The sequence below is a fragment of the Lithohypha guttulata genome (assembly GCF_036872675.1).
Source record: "Lithohypha guttulata strain CCFEE 5908 chromosome Unknown scaffold_5, whole genome shotgun sequence".
Classification (NCBI taxonomy): Eukaryota; Fungi; Ascomycota; class Eurotiomycetes; order Chaetothyriales; family Trichomeriaceae; genus Lithohypha; species Lithohypha guttulata.
The window spans coordinates 1,098,882-1,124,180 of record NW_027042754.1 but is presented as its reverse complement, the minus strand read 5'-3'; the positions used below and the strand labels follow the sequence as shown (position 1 = coordinate 1,124,180).

General features: G+C 48.7%; 8 protein-coding genes across 8 annotated transcripts; 5 read left to right on the top strand and 3 right to left on the bottom strand.

Annotated features, from left to right (window-relative positions):
- Positions 1-1,030: 1,030 nt before the first annotated feature.
- On the bottom strand, positions 1,031-4,984 carry ELP1 (putative elongator complex protein 1; the record flags this gene model as incomplete). The annotated part of the gene is made up of 1 exon (XM_064901185.1): positions 1,031-4,984. One exon carries the CDS (start codon positions 4,982-4,984, stop codon positions 1,031-1,033), a length of 3,954 nt encoding a protein of 1,317 aa, XP_064752261.1.
- Positions 4,985-5,397: 413 nt separating this feature from the next.
- On the bottom strand, positions 5,398-5,650 carry COX15_2 (Cytochrome c oxidase assembly protein cox15; the record flags this gene model as incomplete). Its single annotated transcript, XM_064901184.1, has 3 exons — positions 5,398-5,420; positions 5,473-5,505; positions 5,554-5,650. The coding sequence occupies 3 exons, from the start codon at positions 5,648-5,650 to the stop codon at positions 5,398-5,400; spliced, it is 153 nt and encodes a 50-aa protein (XP_064752260.1).
- Positions 5,651-5,975: 325 nt separating this feature from the next.
- Positions 5,976-9,252, top strand: MTR4 (ATP-dependent RNA helicase mtr4; the record flags this gene model as incomplete). The annotated part of the gene is made up of 2 exons (XM_064901183.1): positions 5,976-9,001; positions 9,072-9,252. 2 exons carry the CDS (start codon positions 5,976-5,978, stop codon positions 9,250-9,252), a joined length of 3,207 nt encoding a protein of 1,068 aa, XP_064752259.1.
- A 984-nt stretch (positions 9,253-10,236) lies between these two features.
- LTR64_006856 (uncharacterized protein) lies at positions 10,237-10,965 on the top strand (the record flags this gene model as incomplete). Its single annotated transcript, XM_064901182.1, has 2 exons — positions 10,237-10,270; positions 10,313-10,965. The coding sequence occupies 2 exons, from the start codon at positions 10,237-10,239 to the stop codon at positions 10,963-10,965; spliced, it is 687 nt and encodes a 228-aa protein (XP_064752258.1).
- Positions 10,966-12,627: 1,662 nt separating this feature from the next.
- On the top strand, positions 12,628-13,182 carry LTR64_006855 (uncharacterized protein; the record flags this gene model as incomplete). The annotated part of the gene is made up of 2 exons (XM_064901181.1): positions 12,628-12,852; positions 12,937-13,182. 2 exons carry the CDS (start codon positions 12,628-12,630, stop codon positions 13,180-13,182), a joined length of 471 nt encoding a protein of 156 aa, XP_064752257.1.
- A 706-nt stretch (positions 13,183-13,888) lies between these two features.
- Positions 13,889-15,250, top strand: LTR64_006854 (uncharacterized protein; the record flags this gene model as incomplete). Its single annotated transcript, XM_064901180.1, has 2 exons — positions 13,889-14,104; positions 14,165-15,250. The coding sequence occupies 2 exons, from the start codon at positions 13,889-13,891 to the stop codon at positions 15,248-15,250; spliced, it is 1,302 nt and encodes a 433-aa protein (XP_064752256.1).
- Positions 15,251-16,067: 817 nt separating this feature from the next.
- On the top strand, positions 16,068-16,831 carry LTR64_006853 (uncharacterized protein; the record flags this gene model as incomplete). The annotated part of the gene is made up of 2 exons (XM_064901179.1): positions 16,068-16,423; positions 16,477-16,831. The coding sequence occupies 2 exons, from the start codon at positions 16,068-16,070 to the stop codon at positions 16,829-16,831; spliced, it is 711 nt and encodes a 236-aa protein (XP_064752255.1).
- Positions 16,832-21,257: 4,426 nt separating this feature from the next.
- LTR64_006852 (uncharacterized protein) lies at positions 21,258-23,441 on the bottom strand (the record flags this gene model as incomplete). Its single annotated transcript, XM_064901178.1, has 2 exons — positions 21,258-22,154; positions 22,374-23,441. The coding sequence occupies 2 exons, from the start codon at positions 23,439-23,441 to the stop codon at positions 21,258-21,260; spliced, it is 1,965 nt and encodes a 654-aa protein (XP_064752254.1).
- Between the last annotated feature and the right edge of the window lie 1,858 nt (positions 23,442-25,299).

Here is a 25,299-nt window from a genome sequence, read left to right as displayed (position 1 = left end):
ATTTCGAAGGCGACGGGCGAAGTGCCAAATCGTGTCACACTATGCTGGCTCGATAGCGCGTCATTGTCGAGAAAACTTGTGGCCCATTACCGAGACTGGCGAAAGGTCCTTGCAGTGTGGAAGACTCGACGTCGTTGAGAAGAACAGATGCGAGGTTGATGTCGTCGAGACTGTGAACCGCAGCTTAATTGTGGTGTTGAATTGCTTCGGCAGCAGATGCCGCAAGATCTGGACTTTTGCCTGCATGATGAAGAAGGTTGGAATTGGTCATCGCACGCTACTCATATCGCAGGTGAGTTTTCGCCGAGCTTCAAGCCAATCGTGGGTGAGTATCGGAACCAACATTTTGGTCCTGCAAACTTTGGTTATCTTGCGGGTGTTTGGTAGAGATGGAGCTGTTCACGTTCTGCTAGTACTATGGATGCAATGCAGCGCACTTCCAAGTACTACTCGTGTCTAGATGATAGTGCTCTTCTCAAGAACAGATATTTGGAACAATTCATCGATCTTTGGTCTGGGATTCCTGCACAGACCACACAGTGGCAAGCGCGCCCCGCAAAATCTCAGCCCGCTCATGCAAGAGGCGTTCGCATGCAAGCACAACCTAAGCAGAGATTTATGCCATAGTTTGCGGTATCTATACTCCGTAAGGCGGTCATTATTCCTGTTTGCATGTCCTTCTACTGACAGCAAATGAGCGTGGGAGCTTCGATCGTGGAGCCCCATCACACGTGGGCGGCTTCGAGTCAGTTGCACCAAGCTGTTGGGAGCTTAGCTTCGTGCTCCTCCCAAGTACTTTTACAGGCGCTCTTCTCTAGTGCGTTTCTATACGAGTAGTACTTCCTCTCTTACAAGGTGGAAGAGCTTCAATCTCTTCATGCAACCACCTCAGATGACTTGCTCGCTTTCGCCTCGCTCAAGCGGCTGCAGATCCACGAATTTTGTTTGTTAATCTCGACCTGCCTGCAGTCCGACAGCTTCGTCTCTGTTTCTTCTTCCCGAGACAACATTCGTTACTCGTCTAGCGCAGTTACATGTCAACCTTCCATAGCTTCACCTCAGTGGGTGGCTTTGCACGCTCTTGTACGTCAATCTGACCATCATACAGAGCACCGTCTGTACCATTCGGCCTCCCATCGCCATTGATGTGGTATATGCTATTCTCCTCCACTCTCGCTGTCTCGGGCCACACTCTCAACCGCGCATCTTCGCAAGCCCCATGGATTTTCAACATGATTTCGTCAACCTTCGCCGCCTGCTCTCTCAATCCGCGTCTTCGAAGACCGGAGACCAGTCTCCTCACCTCGTCATGCGTCCCATTTACACGGTCGATCAGTCGCGCAATAGAAGCCACAAGATACTCCTCTTCATACACACTTCCCTTCTTACCTCTAGCACGCTTGCGTTCTTCTCGACGTTTCGTTTTGCTCGTGCGTCGAGACATATTACTGGCCACAGTCCCCGCGAATTTAGTACTGGCTTGGCTTCCACCTGCACCACCTCCGTATCGCGTGAACATGCTTTGTCCTCCTTGTGTGCTGGCGTCCGTTGGCGCAAGACTGATGTTATCAGGTATATCAGCTCCTTCTCCGGGTGCTGCGTCCCCACCATAGAATGCGAGTGGATCCTCCGCCTTTTTAATTCTCAGCTCCTCAATCCGCGGAACCTGTGATGCTAACTGAGTTTGGCAGTCTGCGATCAACTCGATAATTTCGCCAAATTTCCTCGTTAGCATCGGATCAACGATATTAGATACCTGGCTGGCAAGATTACGTGCTGGATGAGACAGAACACGTGTTGCCTCGGCGAAATATGAGGCTTTACAGAGCAGTTCCGCCGCTGCGACAGGATCATCGAGGTAGTCCAAATGGATAGTGGCTGCAGACCTGTAGTCACGGCTCTCCTCCGTGCATGTCGTTGCGAGCGAATGCGCTAGGCTGCGTATCCGATCAGGTAGCAGTGGAGGTTGGATAAGAGCAGCACATGACAGTGACTCACGCCACATATGAGCTAATGCATACAAAGGATATGCTTCCGTGTAGTCAAGCAGTGATTCGTACAAGGTAGCTGCAGCAGCATGATATGATTGCGAAGTCAGAAAGTCGGCATGCAGCCGTACAATTCTATGCAGGTGTGGCGCGTCATGTTTGTAAAGGTCTTCTACATGTGCATAAAGGTTGTGTTTGACAGTATATGCTTCCAACTCGTCGTGCTCGTCCATAGCATGAAGACTATTAGTTGCTTTGGCGTATCTCTTTAGGTGGTTGTCAATGGTATACTCTCGACGCAATCTAGGCAGTGCCTGAAGCGACTGCAAAAACGGCATATACTCCTTCGGATCGCGCTGCGCATTCTGAGCAACTAACAGTGTCAGCTCCAGATCATAAAGGCCTAGTGCCGTGTCATAGAGACGATTCGTATCCGATAGAAAGCATAAATGTGCGATCGTCAGATCAACTTCTTCCTCCGACACTTGACGGAGAGACGAGACAAGACGCAGTGCCGCGACAGTATCTGGTGGTTTCTTGCAAATATGTGCTGTGATGATGTTTTGCTGATACTCTGCTGACTTTGTACCCAGAATTGTAATAAGCGCATCGCATATTCTATTGACCTTGCTACTAGCACTGACAGCTTTCGCACTCATTCCAGCGTCTTCATTCTCCAGACCATGCTTGCTAGTATCGCGATACAGCGTCTTCGTAACATCTTCGTCCTTAAGTTTCTGAATGAACTCGTCGATTCGACTGGGTTTCTTCAACTGCTCCACGAACTTTTTGAGATTACATGACCAGAGCTCTGGATTATAGTCGTAGAGAATGTTGAGGTCGACTTGGTGGTTCCGACAGGCTAGGAAAGCTTTTCGATATTCTAGGCTGTCGATGTGCTCACGGATACCAGAAAGGACCATGATGCGCGGGTATATTGTCTCGAGATTGCCTCGTGGCATTTGGAGGATGACTGCGTAGCTGGAGGGTATGATGGTGACGATCTGTGCTCCTCGTTCGATTGCTCGGCACCGCTCGTCTACTTCGGGGGTATCATTGGGAAAGACGAGCTCGGTATCATTGGTCAAGTGAACGAATTTGAGCAGGTGGGTGGCGGTGGTATAGATGATGTATCGGTTGGTGACTGCGTAAGAAGTGACTTGAGTTGCCTTGACGACGTTGTTGATGATCAACTGCTGCGCCTTTGAAAGAGAAACCTGACAGTGTGGCTCTAGAGGTCCACTAGGCAGATCTATAACATCTGTGGCTGGACCAGCTGCGGGAGGCAATTGTGAGGAAAGAGATATGTCCCACAGCCCAGTGGCTGTCCGAAACCATACAGATTCCTGGTTCGTGCTGAGCAAGATTTGCTTGGTGTCGAGAGGTATCTGGATATCCTGTGTTTTTATCTCGGGATTCTCTGCATTTGTGTTGACCCACGTGTACTTGTAGCACAAGGCTCGAGGGTCAGATATGCTTGTCGATGGTGCGAGTAGATAGACAGCATCATCATTGTGGATGACTATCTGAGTTGGCCGAGGAAACATATCCAGGTTCTTCTTCTGCATGCTGATGTTCGTGGTATGCCGTATAGAAGTCGTCGATCCCGGGCTGGCTAGCCGCATTTCCCATTTACACAGGTAGAGATGACTGTGCGTCAAGAAGGCTAGTCTCTGACATGTCCGGCTGAATGTGCAGCTGATAATGTTCTCTGTAGCTTGTACCTCTGCATACGCCATTGGTGGCGGGACGTTAGCATGTTTGAGTGGCGTAAGTTTGAGGCTCTTGCCGTCGATCACGGAGACAAGACCATAGTCAAAGGGTGGACAAATGGAACCTCCGTCTGTTTTCGAGCTCAATGAGATCGACTGATTAAGTCGCCCATTTGAGATGCAGAACTTCAAAGGATCATGTTTGTGCCACTCGAGCGACAGCGACTTGAGCCGGAATTCCTGTTTTAGGTAGTAATGATAGTTGCCCATCGTCCAGAGCTGTACACGGTCAAGCATAACGACAGCCAAGATGGATGAATCACAGTTCCATAGCAACGAGATGTTGGCACCAAAAGAAGCCATCTCCTGCTCACTCAATCGTAAGTCAAAATCACCATGTCGTAGACCATTCCTCTCGAAGAAGACAACTTCGAGCTTCGGCTTACCCCCGATCGTCCTCTTGATGCCTGCAAGAAGATTACCGTATGGGCGCCAACTCAAGGCAGATTCAAGGCCATCAACGGGTTCAGAAACACTGTCGAGGACACCGTCAGCGCTGTACACCCTTATGACCCTGCGGTCACTAGCTATCGTGCTATTGACGGCTACGAAAGCACCGTCACCTCTCCACGAGACCACAGTCTCGCCGTTGTCATTCGGAGTTGGCTTGCCTTCTTCTATATGCTCTGGCATGGTTGGGTCTTTCATAGCTTTTGCTCGCTTGCCTTGAAATTGAGTCTCCTTCTTGCCCCAGCCGACTGAGACATGCTTCGAGAGTCTCAGATCGTCCCTCTGCAAAGCCACTTCGCTGACCGGTTCGAGCTGTTGACTCATGAGCACAAAAGATCCAGCTCGGGTTATGATTGCCAGGGTAGCAGTGGTAGACGACCACTGAGCCGCTGAGACGCCAACATCTATGCTGCCAACTATTTCGATTCGCTCTTGGTCCGGCAACGGTTTCTCGCGGACGACAATCAAGTCGCCACCAGCAAGGACAATGCATATTGAGCCAGTGTCATGCAAGTAGCGTAGAGATAGAATACGGTCACAATCAAGTTCAGATAATGGGCTTGGCGCATCCCAGGAAGTGATGAGAGTGGTTTCAGCTTCTCGCGCCTCTAGCCATGACTTGCATCTTCGCAACTCTATGACTTGCTTCTCTGGCGCTGGGCCAAAGGCACATATGACTTCTCCTGTCGAAGTGTCAAACGCTGTTGCGGTTAGAGGCAGATCATTATTGTCAAATTTTGTCTCGACGACCTCAGACACGATCAAATTGCGCATCTCGTGAAGGTGCTCGTATCTTGATAACCAAATGATCAGAATCAAGTGTTAGGCGTCGTCCAATCTCACAAATTCGTGGCGCGTTCATATGCTGCGAGTATATTGCAAGAAAGTTACGACAAATTTATTCGACCCCAATCTGGAAATTTCACTAGCGCCACTAAATGGTTCATACAATGGTCGATTGCGCACAGCATTGCAGATGCTTGATATCGACAAGTCACAGAGATGATATCTTCTGCCTCTAAGGGCAGAATTGCTGACAGGAGGGAACTCAAAACACTTTCTGAGCCACTCTTTCAAATTTCTAGAGCTGCATGTGCACGCGTGTATGTACAATTCTAATGGTATCCGAGTTGTCCATGAAAAACACTGCTGAACCCGTTCCTGCGAGAAGTCCAGAAATCCACACCCTAGTTCTTGTATGTTTGCCAGACTGTAAGATGTGTTAGTCGCCCTTTCTATGCACTTCGTGTGAGCTTGCATACCAGCCTCAAGGAAAGGAAATCCAAATCCTGCAGCTACATCATGTTAACATTGGATCCTTGAACAGTCAGATTTAGCCATACCCATGAAACCCCAGTATCTGACGGCAAAGTATTTTGTCTTAGGATTGAATGGCAAATTCGATCGAGGGCCCTCTGGGTAATGGAATGGACTAGCCATTTGTGTTCGTGTTGTGGTGAAGGTTCGTCTGGCAGCCGGCGCTACGCCTCGGGCAATCGCTCGTGAGTACATCTTGTTGTTATGGTTGTAATGAGCGCGATGGTACAGGTAGATGTCTGGACAGCTATCACGACAGTGTGGTAGTAGTGGTGTGAGAGTGATAGCTCCATTCGGCGCACCTTCCACGAGAGCGGATGGAAGACGTCATGTGATCTCAACTGCCGCACCTGCCGCGTCAATTTTCTTCTTCGTGACTTACAACGATTACTGCTCATAGTATCGTCCACTAGAGACTCAAGGTATACAGATACTCGGCGCATACACGATGGACGACTTATTCGACGTTTTCGACGAAGCGCCCAAGGCAGCAGCGCCTGCCACGAATGGAACTACCAACAGTAATGGTACTCGACGCCTCAAGCGCCAAGCCAATGGAGAGCTCAAAGAGAATGGCGAAGCCAGCTCACCGAGCGAGAATGGCAACAAGCCCAGTTCACCTGATACTGACATGCAGGATGGTGATGCGCCACCACCAAAGCGACCTCATTTCGAGCAGGAGCCAGAACCTGTAGTGACTGACACTTTCGAGACTGAGAAGTCCAGAGAGGTCCAGGCCGCTGCTGGTCTACAACCAATGAAAGAGACCGGAACCGTGACACTATCCCATCAAGTGCGCCACCAAGTTTCTCTTCCTCCAGACTACAACTATGTACCTATATCACAGCATAAGCCACCAGAGAAGCCAGCTCGAGAATTCCCTTTCGAGCTTGATCCTTTCCAAGCAGTTTCTATAGCCTCCATCGAGAGGAATGAATCCGTACTTGTGTCGGCTCATACCTCGGCGGGAAAGACAGTCGTAGCTGAATATGCGATCGCTCAGTGTCTAAAGAACAACCAGCGAGTCATCTATACAAGTCCTATCAAAGCGCTCAGCAATCAGAAGTATCGAGAGTTTAACGAGACCTTTGGAGATGTCGGTCTCATGACAGGCGATGTGACGATAAATCCTACAGCTACCTGCCTTGTCATGACTACTGAGATTTTGCGGTCGATGTTGTATAGAGGTTCTGAAATCATGCGGGAAGTAGGCTGGGTTGTTTTCGACGAGATCCACTACATGCGAGATAAGACTCGTGGTGTAGTATGGGAAGAAACGATTATCTTGCTACCGGACAAGGTTCGATATGTCTTCCTCTCTGCCACAATTCCGAATGCCATGCAATTTGCTGAATGGATCACAAAAACTCACAACCAACCATGCCACGTTGTCTATACCGACTTCCGGCCAACTCCTTTGCAACACTATTTCTTCCCAGCTGGCGCGGACGGTATTCACCTGATTGTTGACGAGAAGGGTGTATTCAGAGAAGACAACTTCCAGAAAGCCATGAGCACAATAGCAGAAAAGCAAGGTGACGACCCTGCCGATGCTATGGCTAAGAGACGTGGCAAAGGACGAAATAAGCACACGAACAAAGGAGGTCAAAAGGGTCAATCTTCCGACCTGTACAAGATAATTCGCATGATCATGACGAAGAATTACAATCCTGTTATAGTCTTCAGCTTTAGCAAGCGAGATTGCGAGCACAACGCCATTCAGACAAGTGCGATGAGCTTCAACGACGAATCCGAGAAAAACATGGTGACTAAGGTCTTTAACAGTGCCCTTAACTCACTCAACGACGAGGACAAAAAGCTTCCGCAGATTGAGCACCTGCTGCCATTGTTGCGGCGAGGTATTGGTATTCATCATTCCGGTCTCCTTCCTATTTTGAAAGAAACCATCGAAATCCTATTTCAGGAAGGTCTTATCAAAGTCCTCTTCGCTACCGAAACCTTCTCTATCGGCCTCAACATGCCTGCGAAGACAGTCGTCTTTACAAGCGTACGAAAATTTGATGGCGTTAGTCAAAGATGGCTCACTCCTTCAGAGTTCATTCAAATGTCTGGTCGAGCTGGTCGAAGAGGTCTTGACGACCGAGGTATTGTTATCATGATGATCGACGAGCAGATGGATCCTTCGGTAGCTAAAGAGATTGTGCGTGGTGAGCAGGACAAACTCAACTCTGCATTCTATTTGGGCTACAACATGATTCTCAACCTGCTGCGGGTGGAGGGCATCTCTCCGGAATTCATGCTCGAACGATGCTTTCACCAGTTCCAAAACACTGCTGGTGTTAGCAGTCTCGAGAAAGAGTTGCATCAGCTTGAGAACGAGAAGCTTGACATGACGATCGAGGACGAAGCAACAATCCGAACATATTACGATCTGAGGAAGCAACTAGACAACTACGCCGAGGATATGCGGATGGTTGTCATTCATCCATCTAATTCACTTTCTTTCATGCAGCCTGGTAGGCTCGTTGAAGTCAAACAAGGCGAGCATAATTTTGGATGGGGTGCTGTCATCAACTTTTCTCGAAGATCTCAGAAGGATAACTCAGAACAACTTCCACCGCAAGAACAATGGCAGCTCGACATTGCTTTGCAAATTGCGGATGGGGCAGCTATACCAACCAAGGCCACACAGGCTCTCCCTTCCGGCATAAGACCAGCTGAGGAAGGCGAGAAGTCTCGAGTCGCTGTAGTGCCAGTATTGTTACAATGTGTGCACAAAATCTCCCATGTACGAATCTTCCCACCGAAGGACGTTACTAGTCGTGCCGAGCTTGACAAAATTCAACGAGCTCTCATGGAAGTTCAAAGACGATTCCCAGATGGCCTTGCAATTCTTGATCCTGTGGAGAACATGGGCATTACAGACAACTCTTTCAAAGAGCTGTTGCGTAAGATCGAGGCCATGGAGTCAAGGTTGGTGAGTAATCCTCTGCACAACTCGCCCCGACTAGAGGCACTCTATAACCAATACGCCGACAAGGTCGCTCTGTCCGAGAAGATTCGCACTATCAAGAAGAAGATTCAAGACGCACAAGCCATCATGCAGCTTGAGGAGCTCAAGTGTCGCAAACGTGTGCTTCGACGTCTCCAGTTCATAAACGATGAAGAGGTGGTGCAGATGAAGGCTCGTGTGGCGTGTCAGATCAGTACTGGTGATGAGCTGATGCTGTCTGAGCTGCTCTTCAACAGATTTTTCAATGATATGACCCCAGAACAATGTGCAGCTGTGATGAGTTGTTTTGTATTCGAGGAGCGAGTCAACGAAACACCTGTCCTCACGGAAGATATGTCCAAGGCACTTCGAGAGATCCAAAGACAAGCTAGGACCATTGCTAAGGTGTCTATTGAATCAAAACTGCCAGTGAGCGAGGACGAGTACGTACAGTCTTTCAAATGGCAGCTCATGCCTGTAATGTATGCATGGGCCACCGGGAAGTCATTTGCTGAAATCTGGTAAGTTATGCAGTCTATCTTTCACGTTGGCGCAAAGAAAAACTTCAGGAAGTATGCTAACTAGATACAGTAAAATGACCGATGTATATGAGGGCAGTCTCATTCGAACCTTCCGCCGACTCGAAGAAGCGCTACGACAGATGGCCGAAGCCTCGAAAGTGATGGGAAGTGAAGAGCTGGAGAAGAAGTTCGAGGAAGCGCTCCTCAAGGTGAGACGTGATATTGTGGCTGCGCAATCGTTATACCTCTAATGTCTAGGACGATCTATTCCACGTACCTGTACACAATCCACGAGGCTCCGAGTCAAACCCAACACAACTGCGCCTTTTCTCTCATCTTTATTTTATGTTTTTATGGTTGAACAGAAGGGTTGAAGGAAGAACAATAGAGACAACGAAATAAAAGAAAAACGAGTATACCTTGACGTTGTGTCACATTGAATGTCATGCACGCCCTGGCCTGGTGCCGAGCATGCGAGACGAACAATATATGCGCGATGGGGTCTGTCGTGTCGCGCAATCGCATCATATCTAGTCCGTTACTCACGACGTTGGACTAGAAATTCGTGTGTCAACAAGAGATCTTTTGTGTCCGTACTTGTTCCGTCTATGCGAGCAGCCACCATGCTGCAGTGGTACTGATAGGCAAATGTTGTGAGGTGCGGTCTCTCATTGTCTTGATATATGCGACTATCCTCCTAATAAAGACAGACCCTCCAGACAGGTCGAATTGAGGAACCACAACCTAGGAAGACGTTTGCTCAGCAAACAAGGAATGAGACAACAAAGATGTCTTCTATCTCGCTTCTCCTTTCGTGGATGTTACTTCATGTCGTCCCAGCGCACGTGTCATTCTGCCCATACAGGATAACTTGAAATTTTCTCAATCATGGCTCGCAGTGACCGGAAATCTTCTGCTCGACCTCTACGTGGGAACAGAAAATCCATTGGAGATGAGCCGCTGAGCCGGGAAGAATGGAATACACGAATGAATTTTGGCAGAAAGTGGAACGAGTTTCTGGTGTGCATCGAGCTCTATCTATCCCGACTATCAGGCTGACCTAGACAGAGAGACGTTCAAGAGGCATACGACGAACACATCGTTTCTGCTGGTCATCAAAAGCCACGATGGACTTCTATATCTCAGGACGCCCGTGGTGTTGCAAGGCTGGCGGTTGAGGATGAATGGCGTTCAACGGAAGTGTATAACTCAGCCCATGGTGATGATTTTAAACTATGCGTGTCAGCGTGTATGAGTACATTGCATCAGGTGTGTAATCTACGGTTGGGCTCTGGCGAACTGGGCTGACAGGAGAACAGGAAATAGTTGCGCCGCAGGCAGGCAGGAACACAGATGAGAGCCGGGGGCCTGATGCGAACGCTGACGAAGATACTACTCAGTTGCGCGCTGCATCAGAGAATGGTCTGACAACAACAACGGCACCAGAGCAACGACCCACTGAGGGCGGACAGACGACGGAGACACGACCTGTTAGTGCTTCAAATGCAGACAACGAAGATGAAGAGGAAAGGCAATCAGCACACACAGAAAGTGAAGCCGACAGGTCCAGCGTCCTCCAGGACGACGAAGTCTCAGCTGCAGCAAACCTGAATGTTCAACCAGTAACACTTGGCCATTCGAGTGGCGCCTCAGATGCACGATCGAGTGACGAAGAAGATACTTCACCTCCGCCCGCAACGGCTGGCACTAACGAGGCGAGGCTTAGAATGCGAGGCGACAGGTATAAGAGGCAGAAGCAGGTAATTGAAGTAAGGTACAGCAAGCTTCAAAGGGAGAATGCAGAGCTCAGGAGAAGAAGGGCTGGATTGGAGAACAGATTCAAGAAGTTTCGAAAAGATGTTCGGAAGGACCTCATAAGTGCTCAGACTGCACTCAATAGCTTGAGATGGCACTTGAAGCGAAAGAGACGGATGGTCGATACAGACTCGGTCATAGAGGTCTAGGAATATGTAAGATGGGAAGGTGGGTGTCGACTTTGCGCACATATAATGCAAACGAGTGATTCTAGCGGTATACCACAGTAAAGTGTCGTGTGTGGTCAATCTCCTCTACAGTATCGGCGTGAAATGCACCGACTTAGACAAGGCAACTCTGGCGAGGTACTGCTCATCGGAGGACTTCCGCGGCTTATCAGCATCGCAGTCCTGTTATGCACAATTGAAGTAGTCTTATCAGCAGCCACAATCTGCCTGCAGTATATCACATAGATAAGTAGCCAAAGTGCGTCGACTGCTTCCTCTTCGTCTCCTCTCTTTCTAGTAGACACCTGCTTGCGCCCAGGAATGTTGTTACACGACAATGAGCTTAGTTGTTGCTTGTGTTCGTACACGACCCAAGCCTCATGCCACGGAGATCCTCAGCTCAAACTCAGAAGTCGCTCCACAAATCTAGCATCGTCATGCCGACTATCCGCCTCTCTACAAGTACCTAAGAACAATCTATCTATCTCGAGCGATTCTTCTGAGCAGACAATGAGATTCTACGAGAAAGATATTACACCATGTCTTACCATTCTCACAGAGAAGAGCAAGAGATCTATCGGAGATGCACAAAATCTACCTTTTCTAACAGCTCGAGAAAATGGCAGTAAACACCTTTCCGGATCGATCAGCGATTTACCCCAGATTTCCCGCTGCGTCAGCTTCCAGCTTCGTCATTGTGACCACCTCCATCCAATTCCATCATTTCTCTTACGAGAGATTGTTCACCTCACGCGCACTAACGTTCCCTCTCTGCGGTTTCCCTCCCGTCCTGGGATTTTTGGCTTCATGCAAATTTCGCAAATCTGTTTGACTTCGTGACTATGACAAAGAATCAAAGGTTTGAGAAAAAGGATGTCGCTGCATACAGCGTTCGCGTGGAAGGCGCACCTGATGATGGTTTGTATAGTAGGTGGACTTCTTCCCAAATCCTTCTGCTGCATACAGATACTTTGGTGTGTTACTGCTCTGCTTGCTTTTTCATTCAAGTTGCGACTGTTCCTTGCAATATCCACAGCCCTACGACACTTCTCATTTTCCGTCTGCCTTTGTGTTCACCCTCTTGTGATCATATTTGCCCAGCTAATACAAGCTCGGGGGGTATTCCACCTCACCTACTCATTGAAATAGAGGATGGCGGCCAATCAACGGCACCCGGCACATAGCTTCGATATAGATGCCTACCTGAATCACATAATACCGCGTCCTCGATTCTACATCCTACCTCGACCCATCTCCTACTGGTTCGGATATAGAACACCACCGAAGAATGGTGAACACCAACAGGCGCAAAAGCCAGCTACCTCGGTACTGCTCGTATGGCTTTTTTCTTTTCTCGGTGCTTTCATAGGTATCTCAATCATTGAGAATGTCTTCCGCAACTTACCTCTGCTTGGAGGTCGCCCGGCGCCGCTGGTCATAGCATCTTTTGGTGCCGCTGCAATCCTCGAGTACAACACAATTGAATCTCCTCTCAGTCAGCCAAGGAACCTGATATTCGGACATTTTCTTAGTGCCGTGATTGGTGTGGGCATTACCAAACTGTTTCGTCTTCTGCCGGAAACAAGGTTCGAAGAGTTGAGATGGCTGGCTGGTGCGTTAAGCGTTGCTTGTGCCAGCACGGTCATGGGCGTGACAAAGACGGTACATCCGCCTGCAGGCGCAACAGCTCTGTTGGCCGCTACGACAATAGAAGTGACCGAGCTGGGTTGGTGGTTACTACCCCTGGTACTTCTAGCTTCGGTTCTGATGCTTGTAAGCGCTATGCTCGTCAACAACCTGTACAAACGCTTTCCTCTATACTGGTGGACCCCTGTTGATCTTGCTCAATTAGGAGGCAAGGAGAAAGTTGTAAGTGCGAGAGATGCAGAAAAAGCCGACGCACAATCAGATTCAAGTTCTGCCAGCAGCTCTAGCATAAAGAAAGGTGGTCAGTCAGAACCTCAAAGGACTGGGTCCGATGCTGCAGCTGCGAGCCACGACGAAGGGAGGGAGCTTCGGTTTGACACCAGCGAGAAGAAGAAGGCCAGGAATATACATGACAATCCAGAGTTAAAGATACAAGTTGAGATGGACAGGATAGTTGTACCTGATTGGATGTCTCTGAGTGATTGGGAAGTCGAGGCTTTGGAAGGCTTTCAGAACAGATTGCGTGAAGGAAACCCGGAACGAGAGAACTGATCTCGACTCGTATAGCCGTGATGAATAGCATTTCATGATTTCATGCCAGTTCACTCGTCCACTAGAGACACCCAAACCATGTACCTGAATACCTACAAATTCAATTTCTCCTTGAGCATGCGTGTAGCTCAGGACCTGGTTTGCGCAAGATTGGTTCTCGGCGCATGACTTACATTCCTTCAACAACACAAGACCGTACCTTCAGAGCAGGTATGCCATCATTCTTAACTCGAAGTAACAAGTATGCCACTTCAGGTCCAGAATACAGATATGTTCACGATAACGACAACGATTGTTAGTAGTAGTGGTATTATCCAGCTTATACAATATCGGCTGTCAATGAGACTCATCACCGAACAGTTTGAGAAGTGTTAACAAAAAAGTGCCAGCTTCGATGCTCAATCACTCTGGTACGGCTTGGCGTTGGTGGCTGGGACTTTTGTGTCGAAAGAAAAGTTGCCGCTCTCTAACCTGCTCAAATACTTAAAGGGGCGGAGGTTAGGGGCTAAGAACAGCTTTAAGTATAGCTCTAAGCACTTACTCCAGCCAGGCGATTTTAGGCGGCCGGCAACTTCATTCCACAACTGCCTAGACGTCCTCTTATTCCGCGAGCTGAGATTCTGGCGCTTCCCCCTTTTCGCATCACGATCTCGACTTGAAACATTACTCTCGCAACTTCCAGTTCTCCTGTCATTTACCACACAACATGGAAGTGAAGGCAGGTAGTTTCGTCTACCGCGATGCTTTCTTTGCAGAGGTCGCAGAAGGAAAACGTCACGCTCGTGCATCTGATCCTGAGCTCAGAAACTTGTTACTACCCAAGAAAGGTAGCGCACCACCTAAAGATCAGGTTGCGCACTGGTATGAAGCACAACTGCTGCACTATGGTCTACCAAGAACGAAGGATAAGAACACCGCGAAGGTGAGGTTGATGGGAGCTCTAACCTCAGGCAAATTGTCTGTGCCTAGCGACGTTCAAAAGGTAGAAGCAGACCTGAAGAAGGAATACGCCAATAATCAGAGAAGAGCAAAAGCAGCTGCGAAGAAGGAGCAGACTCAGGTTGTCAATGTACCTGCTGCGGGGAAGAAGAGGAAAGCTGGTGATCTCGAGAATACATCCAGCTCAAAGTCTGCCACCACGAAGATATCAGTCAAGGTGGGCGATATGACCTTTGAGATTGATCAGCAGACTGTTTCCACGGCTCAACCCACGGCAAAGAAGCAAAAGGCTTCAGCTTCCTCAGCGAAGACTCCTGCAAAGAAATCTGCCACCAAAGCGGCTAAGGTCAAGCCAACTAATTCCACAACCCTGCCCAAGTCGAAAGCATCCGCTATCAAGCCGACAACCAAGTCGCAGCCGCCAACCCAGCCTCATACAAAGCCCAAAGTCGCAACGCCTGTCAAGTCGTCCACGGGCCACGGACGTCACCCTAGAACCAAGCAGACAGCCAGACGAAGCGGCCATGTCGGGTACGCAAATCGTACCGGTGGTCGACCTGTAGCAGCACCAGAACCCGTCTCGATGTCTTCTAACACATACTATGATGACGATGAGAGCGAACCTCCACCACCCTACACTGAGTATGATGCAGAGGAGGAGGAGGAGGAGGGAGAAAATGATAACCAACCTCGTGAAGTCCAGATATCGGGATACTACTCGATCATCAACATCAATTCAGGTGAACAGGGTGATCTCTCTATTCGCCTGTCCAACGAACGAGGCCAACTCTGGGGAGACTTCACGCTAGGCGAAAAGACTGGTGTGGTTCGACTTGACAATATCGATGGTATAGGCCAGGGTGTTCGAAAGTCTTTCGGCTGGCGAAGTCAGGATATTGCGACTGGAGAATGGCGCTTCGGTAAGGGCTGTGATGGTTGGGTCGAGTTTGATGGTGAAGGATCGGTACGAGGCGTTTTCTATGGCTTGGCAACTCGTCGGGATATTGAGTTCGAGGGACAGCTTGAAGAGACTTTCAACTACGAGTGGAGCTACGAGTGGAATAGTGCTATTGGCGATCTGTCTGCGAGGTGGCATGATATTCCTGATCGAGCATACAAGCGTAAATAGATCTGGACGTCACTCACTGTCACCAGGTGCAAAGGCCACCAAAGACTGCTAGTGCTGTCGCGGGATCTAGTGCAGCAGGTTACGGTGCTGTTAGTGTGTGCGTTTGCTGCGGGAGACTTGGAACCAGGAGATCAATGCCCAATTCCTATGCTTGGCCTATATAGAGCTTGGATAGGGATAGCCTTCAGAGTATTAAGGCCATGTTGTACATGAATGTCAATCGCATTCTGCCTTCCATTCTCTTCCTTCCTATAAGATGGAGTGCCATCTCGTGGGAAAGAGAAAACAAACGTAAGGTCCGACTCTTTTTGAATCCCAGTTCCAGAATTCAGGAGAACGCTTCACACGTATTGTCAGAGCAACTTGCCTATGTCGTCAAAAAAGCGGCATAGCATACTGGCACGCGCGACCATGGTGCTTGCTTCGCCTCGACCCTGATGGCTGAGTCAACCCACACCTGACGCTACCTGTTTGCTCGTGCTTTCGTTGCCTCTTGTCACTAACACTGAGCTCGAAGTAAGGACAGTCACTAGAGCAACACTCTTTGTATCAACAAACAGACTTGACAACGGGCATTATCACCAGTCATAATGTCTCTAGCACTCGTTGCAGGTTCTGTGAAGCTGAAAAGTCTTCAGCACTACCGAAGCGTCTCAGATTCGATACTGTGAAGTAATCGCACATAAAAACGAACCCAATTTTCACCAGAACAAGCACAGAAACTTGACTCATTCTCATCCCCTGTTCACGACGATTCCTGCCTGATAGCGGTTGATGAAGTACTCGAGCATCGATCACCACAGAAGGTCAGCGCAAGATGTCACGTTTTGAAATAGAGTTAGTGAAGGAGAACGAGAGACTGAAAAGAGAAGTGGCAACAATGTTTGATGAGCGTAACTGCCAGCAATCCGCATACAGAACCTTTATCGCACAAGCCGAAAAATTGAACCAGCAGCTTCCCCATGGTACTATGCACGACCAGTACTTCGAGGCTTATCAGAACCTTATTCGTTGCAGCAACGTGCATGTAGAAGCTCAAAAGAAGCGAGCAGATGAAGGACAACAAGAGATGTCAGACCTAAAGGTGCGACTGATGCAGATCCTGCTATGGCTGCGCGCAGTGTATCAAAATCTGCAACCGGCCAAGGTAGCGCAAGATCCCAACTCTCACAGGTCAGTACAACAAGTCGCTCTCACTGCTGTTCAAAGACTAATAACATACCTAGATCTCAATTAATGGCACAGGACCAGCTCAATATGGCCATTACAGACCTCCAGCAGAATTTGCACTCACACGCTGCAATGGTTGTTATTTACATGGACCAAAGACATCAATTTCTTTCAGCTGGCTTACGGGCCGAGATTGGAAACCTCCTAGGTCCGTATTTCTGTGAAGCATCGGACTTGCGGCAGCTCACCAGCAAGATCAGTGCCGCGGTCGAGTCTGGCCTCAAGCTCGACGAAGCGGAGGTGAGAGGACTATCCTCCGACTTACAGAAGTCCTTAGCTGATGCTGTTGGTGCCCTTGCAAGCATCTTAGACGAGGTGGCTGGTCATGTTGCGGATCAGGAGGGGGCATGAGCTCGATTTAACCATCGGCCTTTGAAAACTATCATATGGCAAAAGGAACTTCCAGGAGCTTACCAGGTCTACAACGAGTGCTACTTCATTATGAGGGTCTGGATGAAGTAACGTTAAAGTTGAACCTTGTCAGATGATAGCCAGAGCTACGCCGACAAAGTTTGCATCTTCGGCGTTCTGCATCACCGTATCTAGGTAGTAAACCTCAATCCGTTACGATCCTGAGATACATCCTTTCATCTTTATCACCTGGAGTTGCCAAACTACCAATACCGTAACTTTCTAACAGCCTACCACTGAACAGATTTTCGTATGTCGGCGTGCTATAATAGGCGCTCCTCAAGCCGACAAGTCCACCAAGCTTGGACACTGCTGAAGCTATTGTCTCATTAATTTCAATTCCTGGCACTGACCAGGAATTTACGCCTTTTTAGAGCTGGTCATGGCTAGACACTTGCAGCAATAGCAAAATTAACTTCTTATTTGCCTTGTCCTTGATAACTGGCTACAGCGTCGGTTTCCAGTTAGCTATTTTCGCAGCTGTAAATTTGGCCCCAGCTGGGTTTAAGAACTTGTTCAAACCAGGTCAAATAAGTATTCAAGGTCAGGCCGGTGATACCGCTTTACAGTGCGTGCAAAGTCTTCGACATAGGTGCTTGGGCAACACGCACGGTGAGTATACTCAGCCTCTATTGAATCCGCCACTAAGTGACTTCTGGTCGGGCAAAAAGAGCTCAGCTGAGTGGGAACAGCCTCTGGATTTTACAGACGACTCAAGCGAAGCGTGTCACGTGTCTTGTAGTATCTGAAAGCTATAAAACCACAATACTGAGAACCGTCTGTCCATTTCCACAATTCACATGCAAACCAAACGACATGGCGTTCAAATACCGTTGGCGTCTGCGGCGCAGAATTAGTCATTTAGCAGCGTCAGCAGGGAGAAGCCGGAGCCCGAGCTCCCGACGTTGCGAGAACGCAGCGTAAAGCGCGCGACGTCAATACTCTGACCACACTTTCAGGGGAGAGTCAGAACCAACAGCAACAATCACGAACGAGACGAGACAGTCGACGTGCGGATCAGTGAGTTAAGTCTCATGAGCGATCGAGAAGGCGGATGAACCAGATTGTACGAGACTGCTCTCTCCGTCCTGTCAATCTCGGCTGCGAAGTGTATTCAAAGTCCTTTGAAATTGATAGACGTCAGTGGAGAAAGTCGCTGATATGTTTGTGCCAACCTGGATCTTAAACTTATGTGCTATGGTAGTTCTTGGTGTTCGTAGATATGCTCTTGGGCTCTACATTTTCAATTGAGAATAAGATATGGTTGAATAGGTCGTTTCTGGGCAGCATTTTACTCCGAGAGGTGCTCAGATATCAGAAAATAGATGCTTGACGATATGCAAGCACTACGGAGATGGATCGCAGCCGATCGTGTAAGATTGTTAGAGATTGGTTGTGATCCAGGAAGATTAAATCAAGGCGTAGCAATTTACAGAGTTGGGTAGAGTAGAGGGGAAGGACTTCTATTGCTCTTCCCGACCTAGTTATCACGAAGACTTCCTAGCTTCGCAGCTGAATCGTGGTATACGATCGGACATCCTGAAAGCCTCATGGCTATTTCCGCACTCTGGTGCAGATCTGTATACTTTTCCGTCTCAACCAATCTCGTTCGTCGTCTCATTTGGTGTCTCTTGAACCATGAGATCGTGCCAAAACCACTCTCCTTCTCCAAGCGCAACCTTCACCAAAAGCTCTATCCATGAGCAGAAATATCCATAGGTCTGGCCCTGCCATCATTCCCATTTATCTAAACTCACGATCCTTCTCCCCTAAACCCCTCTATTGTGTCGTGTTTCTCTCTCCATTATAGCTTGAATGAGTCGCAGATATTCATCCTGGACCAGTTTCAGCTGCACAGGTGGCATTGTAGCATGTCCGACTGGCCAAAAGATAATTCTCGCAAGTCTATGAGCTCGCACACCGTAATGTCCAGACAATGCTGCTTGATCGAGTACACCAGGTCTCATATTGCGTGCTGGAAAGTCGTTGTTATTCAGGTAGACAGGGTTGATGAAATGTGACAATGGTGGACGTCTCGTGTTTCTCGACGGGAATGTCTGTGCAACCTGCTCCTCACAGGCTTCTGACGAAAGCTGTGCCAAATCACTTATTCTTGGTAGTTGTGTTGGAGCATTAACGCTCCGATTGACAACGTTTGACGATAGAGCGCTATTAGACGAAGGGGTTTGTGTGTTAGGTAACGGTCTGGCCGCAGCCGAATTTGGCCGAGGTGGAGATGCCATTATCGAAATGGACTGAATTTGTGGCGCAATGCAGGCATGGTTTGTGGTGAAGCCGGAGGTTGTTGTTTGTACTATGGATAGGGATCGGTTTCCCCCAGAATTTGAGAGCGGCAGTAGAGCTGCGGTGTCATCAAATGACGGCAAAGGAAGCTGAGGCACGGTCTGATTCAGATGTGAATCGATCTGGGTGTGTCGTTTGTTCGATCTACGAACAGAATCGAACGACGATGTAGACTGTTGTCTGGAACGAGATCGTTCGAGGCGACCTGGCCGCTCGTTGGTAGAGGCCATGGAGGCAGGAGAAGTTGTTGTGGTGATAGTGGTAGTAGTGGGAATGGGAGTGGGGTTGGATGCAGTCGACGTGGACGACTCGCTGCAAACAGATGTATTACGACGGACTGTGTTCTCATCGTTGCTCGGTGGAGGCGGAATCTGTTTCGGTTAGCCTTCACCGCACTTTCTGTTGGCAGCCTCGTCTTGTTGATATCCAATATCACTTACATCTCTGTACTGTTCATCATCTGTTCTGACTACGTAGTCGTACACAAGACGACTTCGTCTTGACAATTCCTCGATCATCTCCTCACGAGACAGTGGTACATCTTTGCTCTTTGGACTAGGTGCCTTCCTGTAATATCGATTACACCATTGGTAGACAAACTCCTCCTAAGAGTCTCCGGTACCATAGTCAGGATGTTTTTTCTTGAAATGTCTCTGTGCAGACATGTTCTTCTTACTCTGTTCTGGGTCGTCTGGTTCTCTCTCCAATCGAAAATTCGTCCAGATGTTACACATCCCACATAGTATACAGCGATATCTTCCTAGACGACCGCTTTTCCATTGACCACCATCATAGTTCTTAGCCGTCGTCGCAGTCTTTGCGTGTTTGGCCATGTTGTCGACTTGACTGTGTCCTATTAGTAACACTTCGTAGGAGGAAAGGATAAGAGAACGAACCTTTGGTCAATTTAGACGCAGCTTGTGTATAGAGATATTGGTCGACTACTAGTACCTAGGTATACCAGCCTTGCAAAGTCTTGAATATGCTAAAACTCGATAGCCTGTCCGCGAGATTGCAAGGCTGGATTTGTGCCTTTCTGTACTTACCTTAATGAAGAGTAGGTAGACAGGACGTGTGTAAAGCTGGCAGAGTATGAGTTGTAGTGGTAGAAGGTATAGACTGGCGGACGAAATTTTATGGCTTCAGAGTGAAGGTAGTGTATAAAAAAAGTCCTACTTTTGTGGATTTTTTTTGCTTAGCGTCGTCATGCCTGTTCGAACCTGCCTGAAGCCTGTGGCATTTGATCATTTAGGTCCCTCAACAGTACTCCAGGACAAACTTACAAATGGCGTATAAACACCTGTGGAATGAAATCTGTCCTGCCGGGTACTAAACCGGTGTTACCCCGCAAAGAACACCAGCTTACTGCTTCCTCAATCCGAAGAAAGAACGAGTACATTGGCCTTCAGATTGATGTGATTACGATCAACATGTGAGAGGCGCGTGTGGTCAAGCACGGTCTTGTCGACACATGCCTGTTCGTAGAAGGGGTTAGCAAAACCACGGTGAGCTCAAAATTTCCTCAGTAGCTGCACTGGAAAGTGGCGAATGCAGCCATAAGAACCTCAATACTCTCCAAGGTCTTTACAGCCACATTCGAGCCATCGATACGTCGATACTTCTCTTGTGTCGTCCTGATGGGGTGCTGAAAAAGCTCTTAAACCCTTGTATAGCTCCTGAACCACCTGATCAAATTGAATCGACCTATAAACACAAAAGACCTTTCGCTGCACAACGGCATCTCACGTGACGCACTTTGAGTAGGTAGGCAGCCATAGCTGGGCTGTTTCTTGCTTCGCACACTGCTTCGATGGAGGACAAATATCTGCCAACATTCTTGACACGATTGCTTTTTCAGAACTTGGGAATGAGGATAGTGCTGAGCACATTCATGTGTCTTGAGACAGTGACCGGGGACGGGTATGTAAGTCGGCCAGTAAGTCGACAGGACACAAACCGAGAACTCAAAGGAGCAAAGATGTAGGTCGACATTGCAAAAGTGTGTCCCAGATTGATACGCTCATGAGCAAGATTGGGATTCCTGAGCGAAAGCATTCACTGATCAGCGGTGGCCAGGTAAATCCATCAAATCCTCTCCCGCATCGTCTTCGTCATCCATCATATGTTCGTCGCTACTGCTGCTACTTGAGCCGTCAGAGGCATCAAGCTCCTCCATATCTGCATCTTGGCTTCTCATGCTACGGCCACCCCAGAAATCCATTTCATTGTCATCGTTGTTATGTCCTGAACCTTGTGGTGTAGCTGGCTGACCGGCACTAAATATGCTGAAATAGCTATTTCGTCGATCCGGCTCAACCCTTTGGCCTGTTCCGAAATAGCTTCCCACCACGGGAGTGATTGACCTTGCTGATCTAGTAGGAGAGTGAGGAAGAAGATGAGGAGATTGAGGCGACTGCGCTCTAGTATTCTGCACGGTATTGAGTATGTTCGGAGGCACATCCATGGCTGGTGAGGTCAGTTCGTTGACAGGAGTTTGAGTTTGACTGGCTGTTAGACCAGCTTCACCAAACTCCTGCGCACGTTCAGTTAGCTCGCGCATTTGCTGAGGAGTCTGCTCTGGACCTAATAGCTCAAGTTGTGTTGTGTTGTAGGAATCACAGATTGAGCATTTGGTTCCAAGCCAGTGATGTTTGGTAATACTCCTGCTATTACAATCATTACAAAAGACATAGGCACGATTGTTCTGATATTCTTCAGGCATTGGCTGTTCTTCAATGTGCCTGTCGAGACGTCTGAACTGGCTCTCCATGTTGGCTATGCTCTTTGAGCAGATGGGACATTTGTAGCTAGTCTTGCACCAGTCATTGAAGCATGTCTCATGAATGCTGTGACCACATTTCATGAAGGCCACAGGACGATTGGAAGTGAACATGTAGTCGCCGCAGATGGGACAGTCACTCTTTGTACTCTTTTCAATACATTTATGGGTGGTCTCGGCCTGTATAGACATACATGCGGCACATGTCTTACAGTGGAAAAAATCCTTCCCGATGCCTTCACCCAGGCGACATATCCCACAATCATCGCAATGATAGATTGATTTGGAAGGGTCGTTGTTCCACAGCTTGCAGATAGGACAATAGTAGCAAGCAGCTTCAGCCATGCAACTTTTGCAGACCTGTGCCACGGGTTGAGGAGTGCGGCAGAGCATACATACCATAAATCGTGTATCCCGTCTAGGTAGTGTATGATCTTCAACCTCGTCGTGGCAAAGCCTGCACGTGTACCATTTCTCGCAAGTGGCACATTGCATCTTGATATTCCGCTTATAGTGTTGGCAGCCCAGATCAGGTTGTTGTTGTACTGTTCCATCTTCGTCGACGTCTGGAGGAGCGCAAGTCGGGTTGAGGTCAGCTGCCGAGAGGTTGAACATCGTGTGGCCCATCTGGCTTGAGCTAGGGGACGTGAGCAGTGTTGAATGCTCGACATGCTGTGGACGTGGTCTGCCCCTGCTCGGTGGTGGAGAATGAGCATTTCTGTACTTCTCGTTCATCAGGATATGGATTAATTTGGACTTCTCAGCAGGGTTGCCCTGACCAGCCATGATCGCGCTTATCCTTTGCCTCAGATCACCCATGCCATCGTCTTCTGGCAATTGTCCCGATCCATCTCTTCTTCTGTACTCGTCATCCTCCCCGATCGGCACTTGAGGATCGAGGCGGGCAGCTGGCTGCAACATTCCAGGATGGGAGATGGGGTCTGATTGCGAATGACCACGGTCGATCTGAGCCTGGGCCAATGCTCTTGATCTGTAGGGCAGTTCCTCGGCAGGGTTGAGGGAGGTTTCACTGTCCGTTCGATGTTCTTCGAGTCGCACAGGTCGTGCAGGCGTCGGGACAGAGAAATCGAGTGGTGGGAAAGCCACATTCGCATCATCTTCGTCGATTGCACTCCCCGGCATCGCATCGAGGGGAGGTGAAGGGATGACGTCGAGATTGTTTATCTGGTTAGCCCATAGTTGAATGTTCCTGGCCAATGATTGCCAGGTGCCTTCTGTTGTCTCGTCCCGTCCATGCGGAGGAAGAGTGTTGGTATGCCAGAAACGTGAAGGGTAGAAACGTTGAAAATCAGGCACTTGAACCATAGGGAAATAGCCTGCAGCAGTTGGCGGAGGTTCGATCAGTATCCCTGGCTGCTCGTCTGCAGGCGCTCGTGACGAGAAGCGCCTGGCTTGGCGCAAAACTGGTTCGATGAAAGCCGGAAATGTTGGAAGGTATTCACTCATTGAGTCGCCGGGCAACTACACGGTCTGGGACGATGATCTGGAATTTTTAACGTCGAAGAGATGGGCGACGGTTGACCAACGCTGTCTCTGGTGTTTCGACGGTATTGACTGTGCCCAAGCGTGCCCCTGGCTGCTGCGAATGGGTACTACGTCAGTGCGTTCCCGGCACTGCATGTGAACCTTGAAGAACCCAGATCTGGGGTGCATGTGAAAGTGGACACTGAAAGCTGCTTTCTCCGTTCGGTTGTGACTTGCTGCACCGACTTCCTGTGTCTTACATGTTCCTAAGGTAGGAGCAAAGGCGTTTTTGCTGATATTTACGTCGAAGGATAGTCGGCTCAGCAGAATTGCAACGTCCACAGCCGAGTATCTATTGTGCAATGCCTTTGACTGGTTGTACCGTTCAGTTTTCACAGTGGAATTGTGGAAATAAGATCTTTAGCAAGTTACCCGAACCATGTTTCAATCTAAGGTAGATTTCGACTCATACTTTTGGCCTCCATGTGTACATTTCCTAAGGTATCATATTCTACTCGAGTAGGACCTGCGGCGCGAGGCAAGAAGTCCCACTTGAATTCGACGATGTGTACCATCTATGAGAAGGCAGGCAGCTGCGCCATTTACCAAGCTAGAGTCCCCGGATGGTTTCATGCTCGCCTTACATCTTCTTTAAGATTGACTCACCATTGTGGTTCCTCAACAATTACTTAATCCATAGTGAGAGTCACAACACCACTACGTATTCACTAGCGCGGAGACACCAGGCTGGCATCTCGCGACACTATTACCACTATTATCGTTGCTAACAATGTCACTTCTGCCATGAGCTTTACTACATAGGCTCACGCTAGTGACGTTGGGACAGTCACGACTCTCTCTTGACGATCTCAAAAGAGGCAAGAAAACATAGTGACACCGTCACGTGCAGGCACCTTTGTCCTACAAATGATTGGTACACTTTACCACACGGTGTTATTGTGGGGTTTCCGACTGCCTCGTAGAGACCAATAGACACATAACCTATGACACAGATAGTCACCTGCAAAAGTTCGAGCAAACTATTAAACAGGATGTTACGATCCGCATTTTTGTCCGCAACATTACCATCTACGGCTTGTGTTGCACTCATGGCCTGCAAGTGGTCGACATGCCATACTCGGCACTACAGTCCGTGTCAATCTACTCATATGGCTCAATGTACGACACCATACAGTACAATCACTTGAGTACTCTTCTCCACCAGCAGAACCTCGTGTATCTTGCCTTACTGGTCAAGACACATAACTACTCCCTTCCCTTTACCTGGCCATTCGACGCTCGAAATCGATCGATCGATCAGCCATCTCACCCTAGACAGCAAGACAACCGGTCATTGTTTCCTGGGCCTGGTTTTATCAGCAGTGGCAAGGATCAAAAGATTATCTTTCGTCGAAGAAAAGTCACGCTATGAAGCAGTCCAAGCCCGTAACAGATATAATCTTGGTGCCAACGGGGACGAAGACGTACAATTTGCAGCTAATGTTTCAAGGGCGATCTCGAGGGTTAGGGGGCTGGAGTTGCACGATACCGATATGCCCGACTATGAAGCCATGGACGGAAATCTTGTACTACGGCAAGTGCTGCGCGATAGTCACAAGCTCAAAACACTTTCAGTCTTTCCGGAGGTCCTTCTCCCAAGGAGGTCAATAATGCGGCCAGGCCTGAAGCTGGGACCACGCACAAGACAGGACTTTGCATCGCTTCTGCCTCAATCCTTGGAACGGTTAATTCTATTACTGAGACCTGGTGGAGTTGTGCCGTTCAGACTTTCATTCATGCTAGATGTGCTCAAGGGCGTCTGGAAGAACAGAGCGAAACT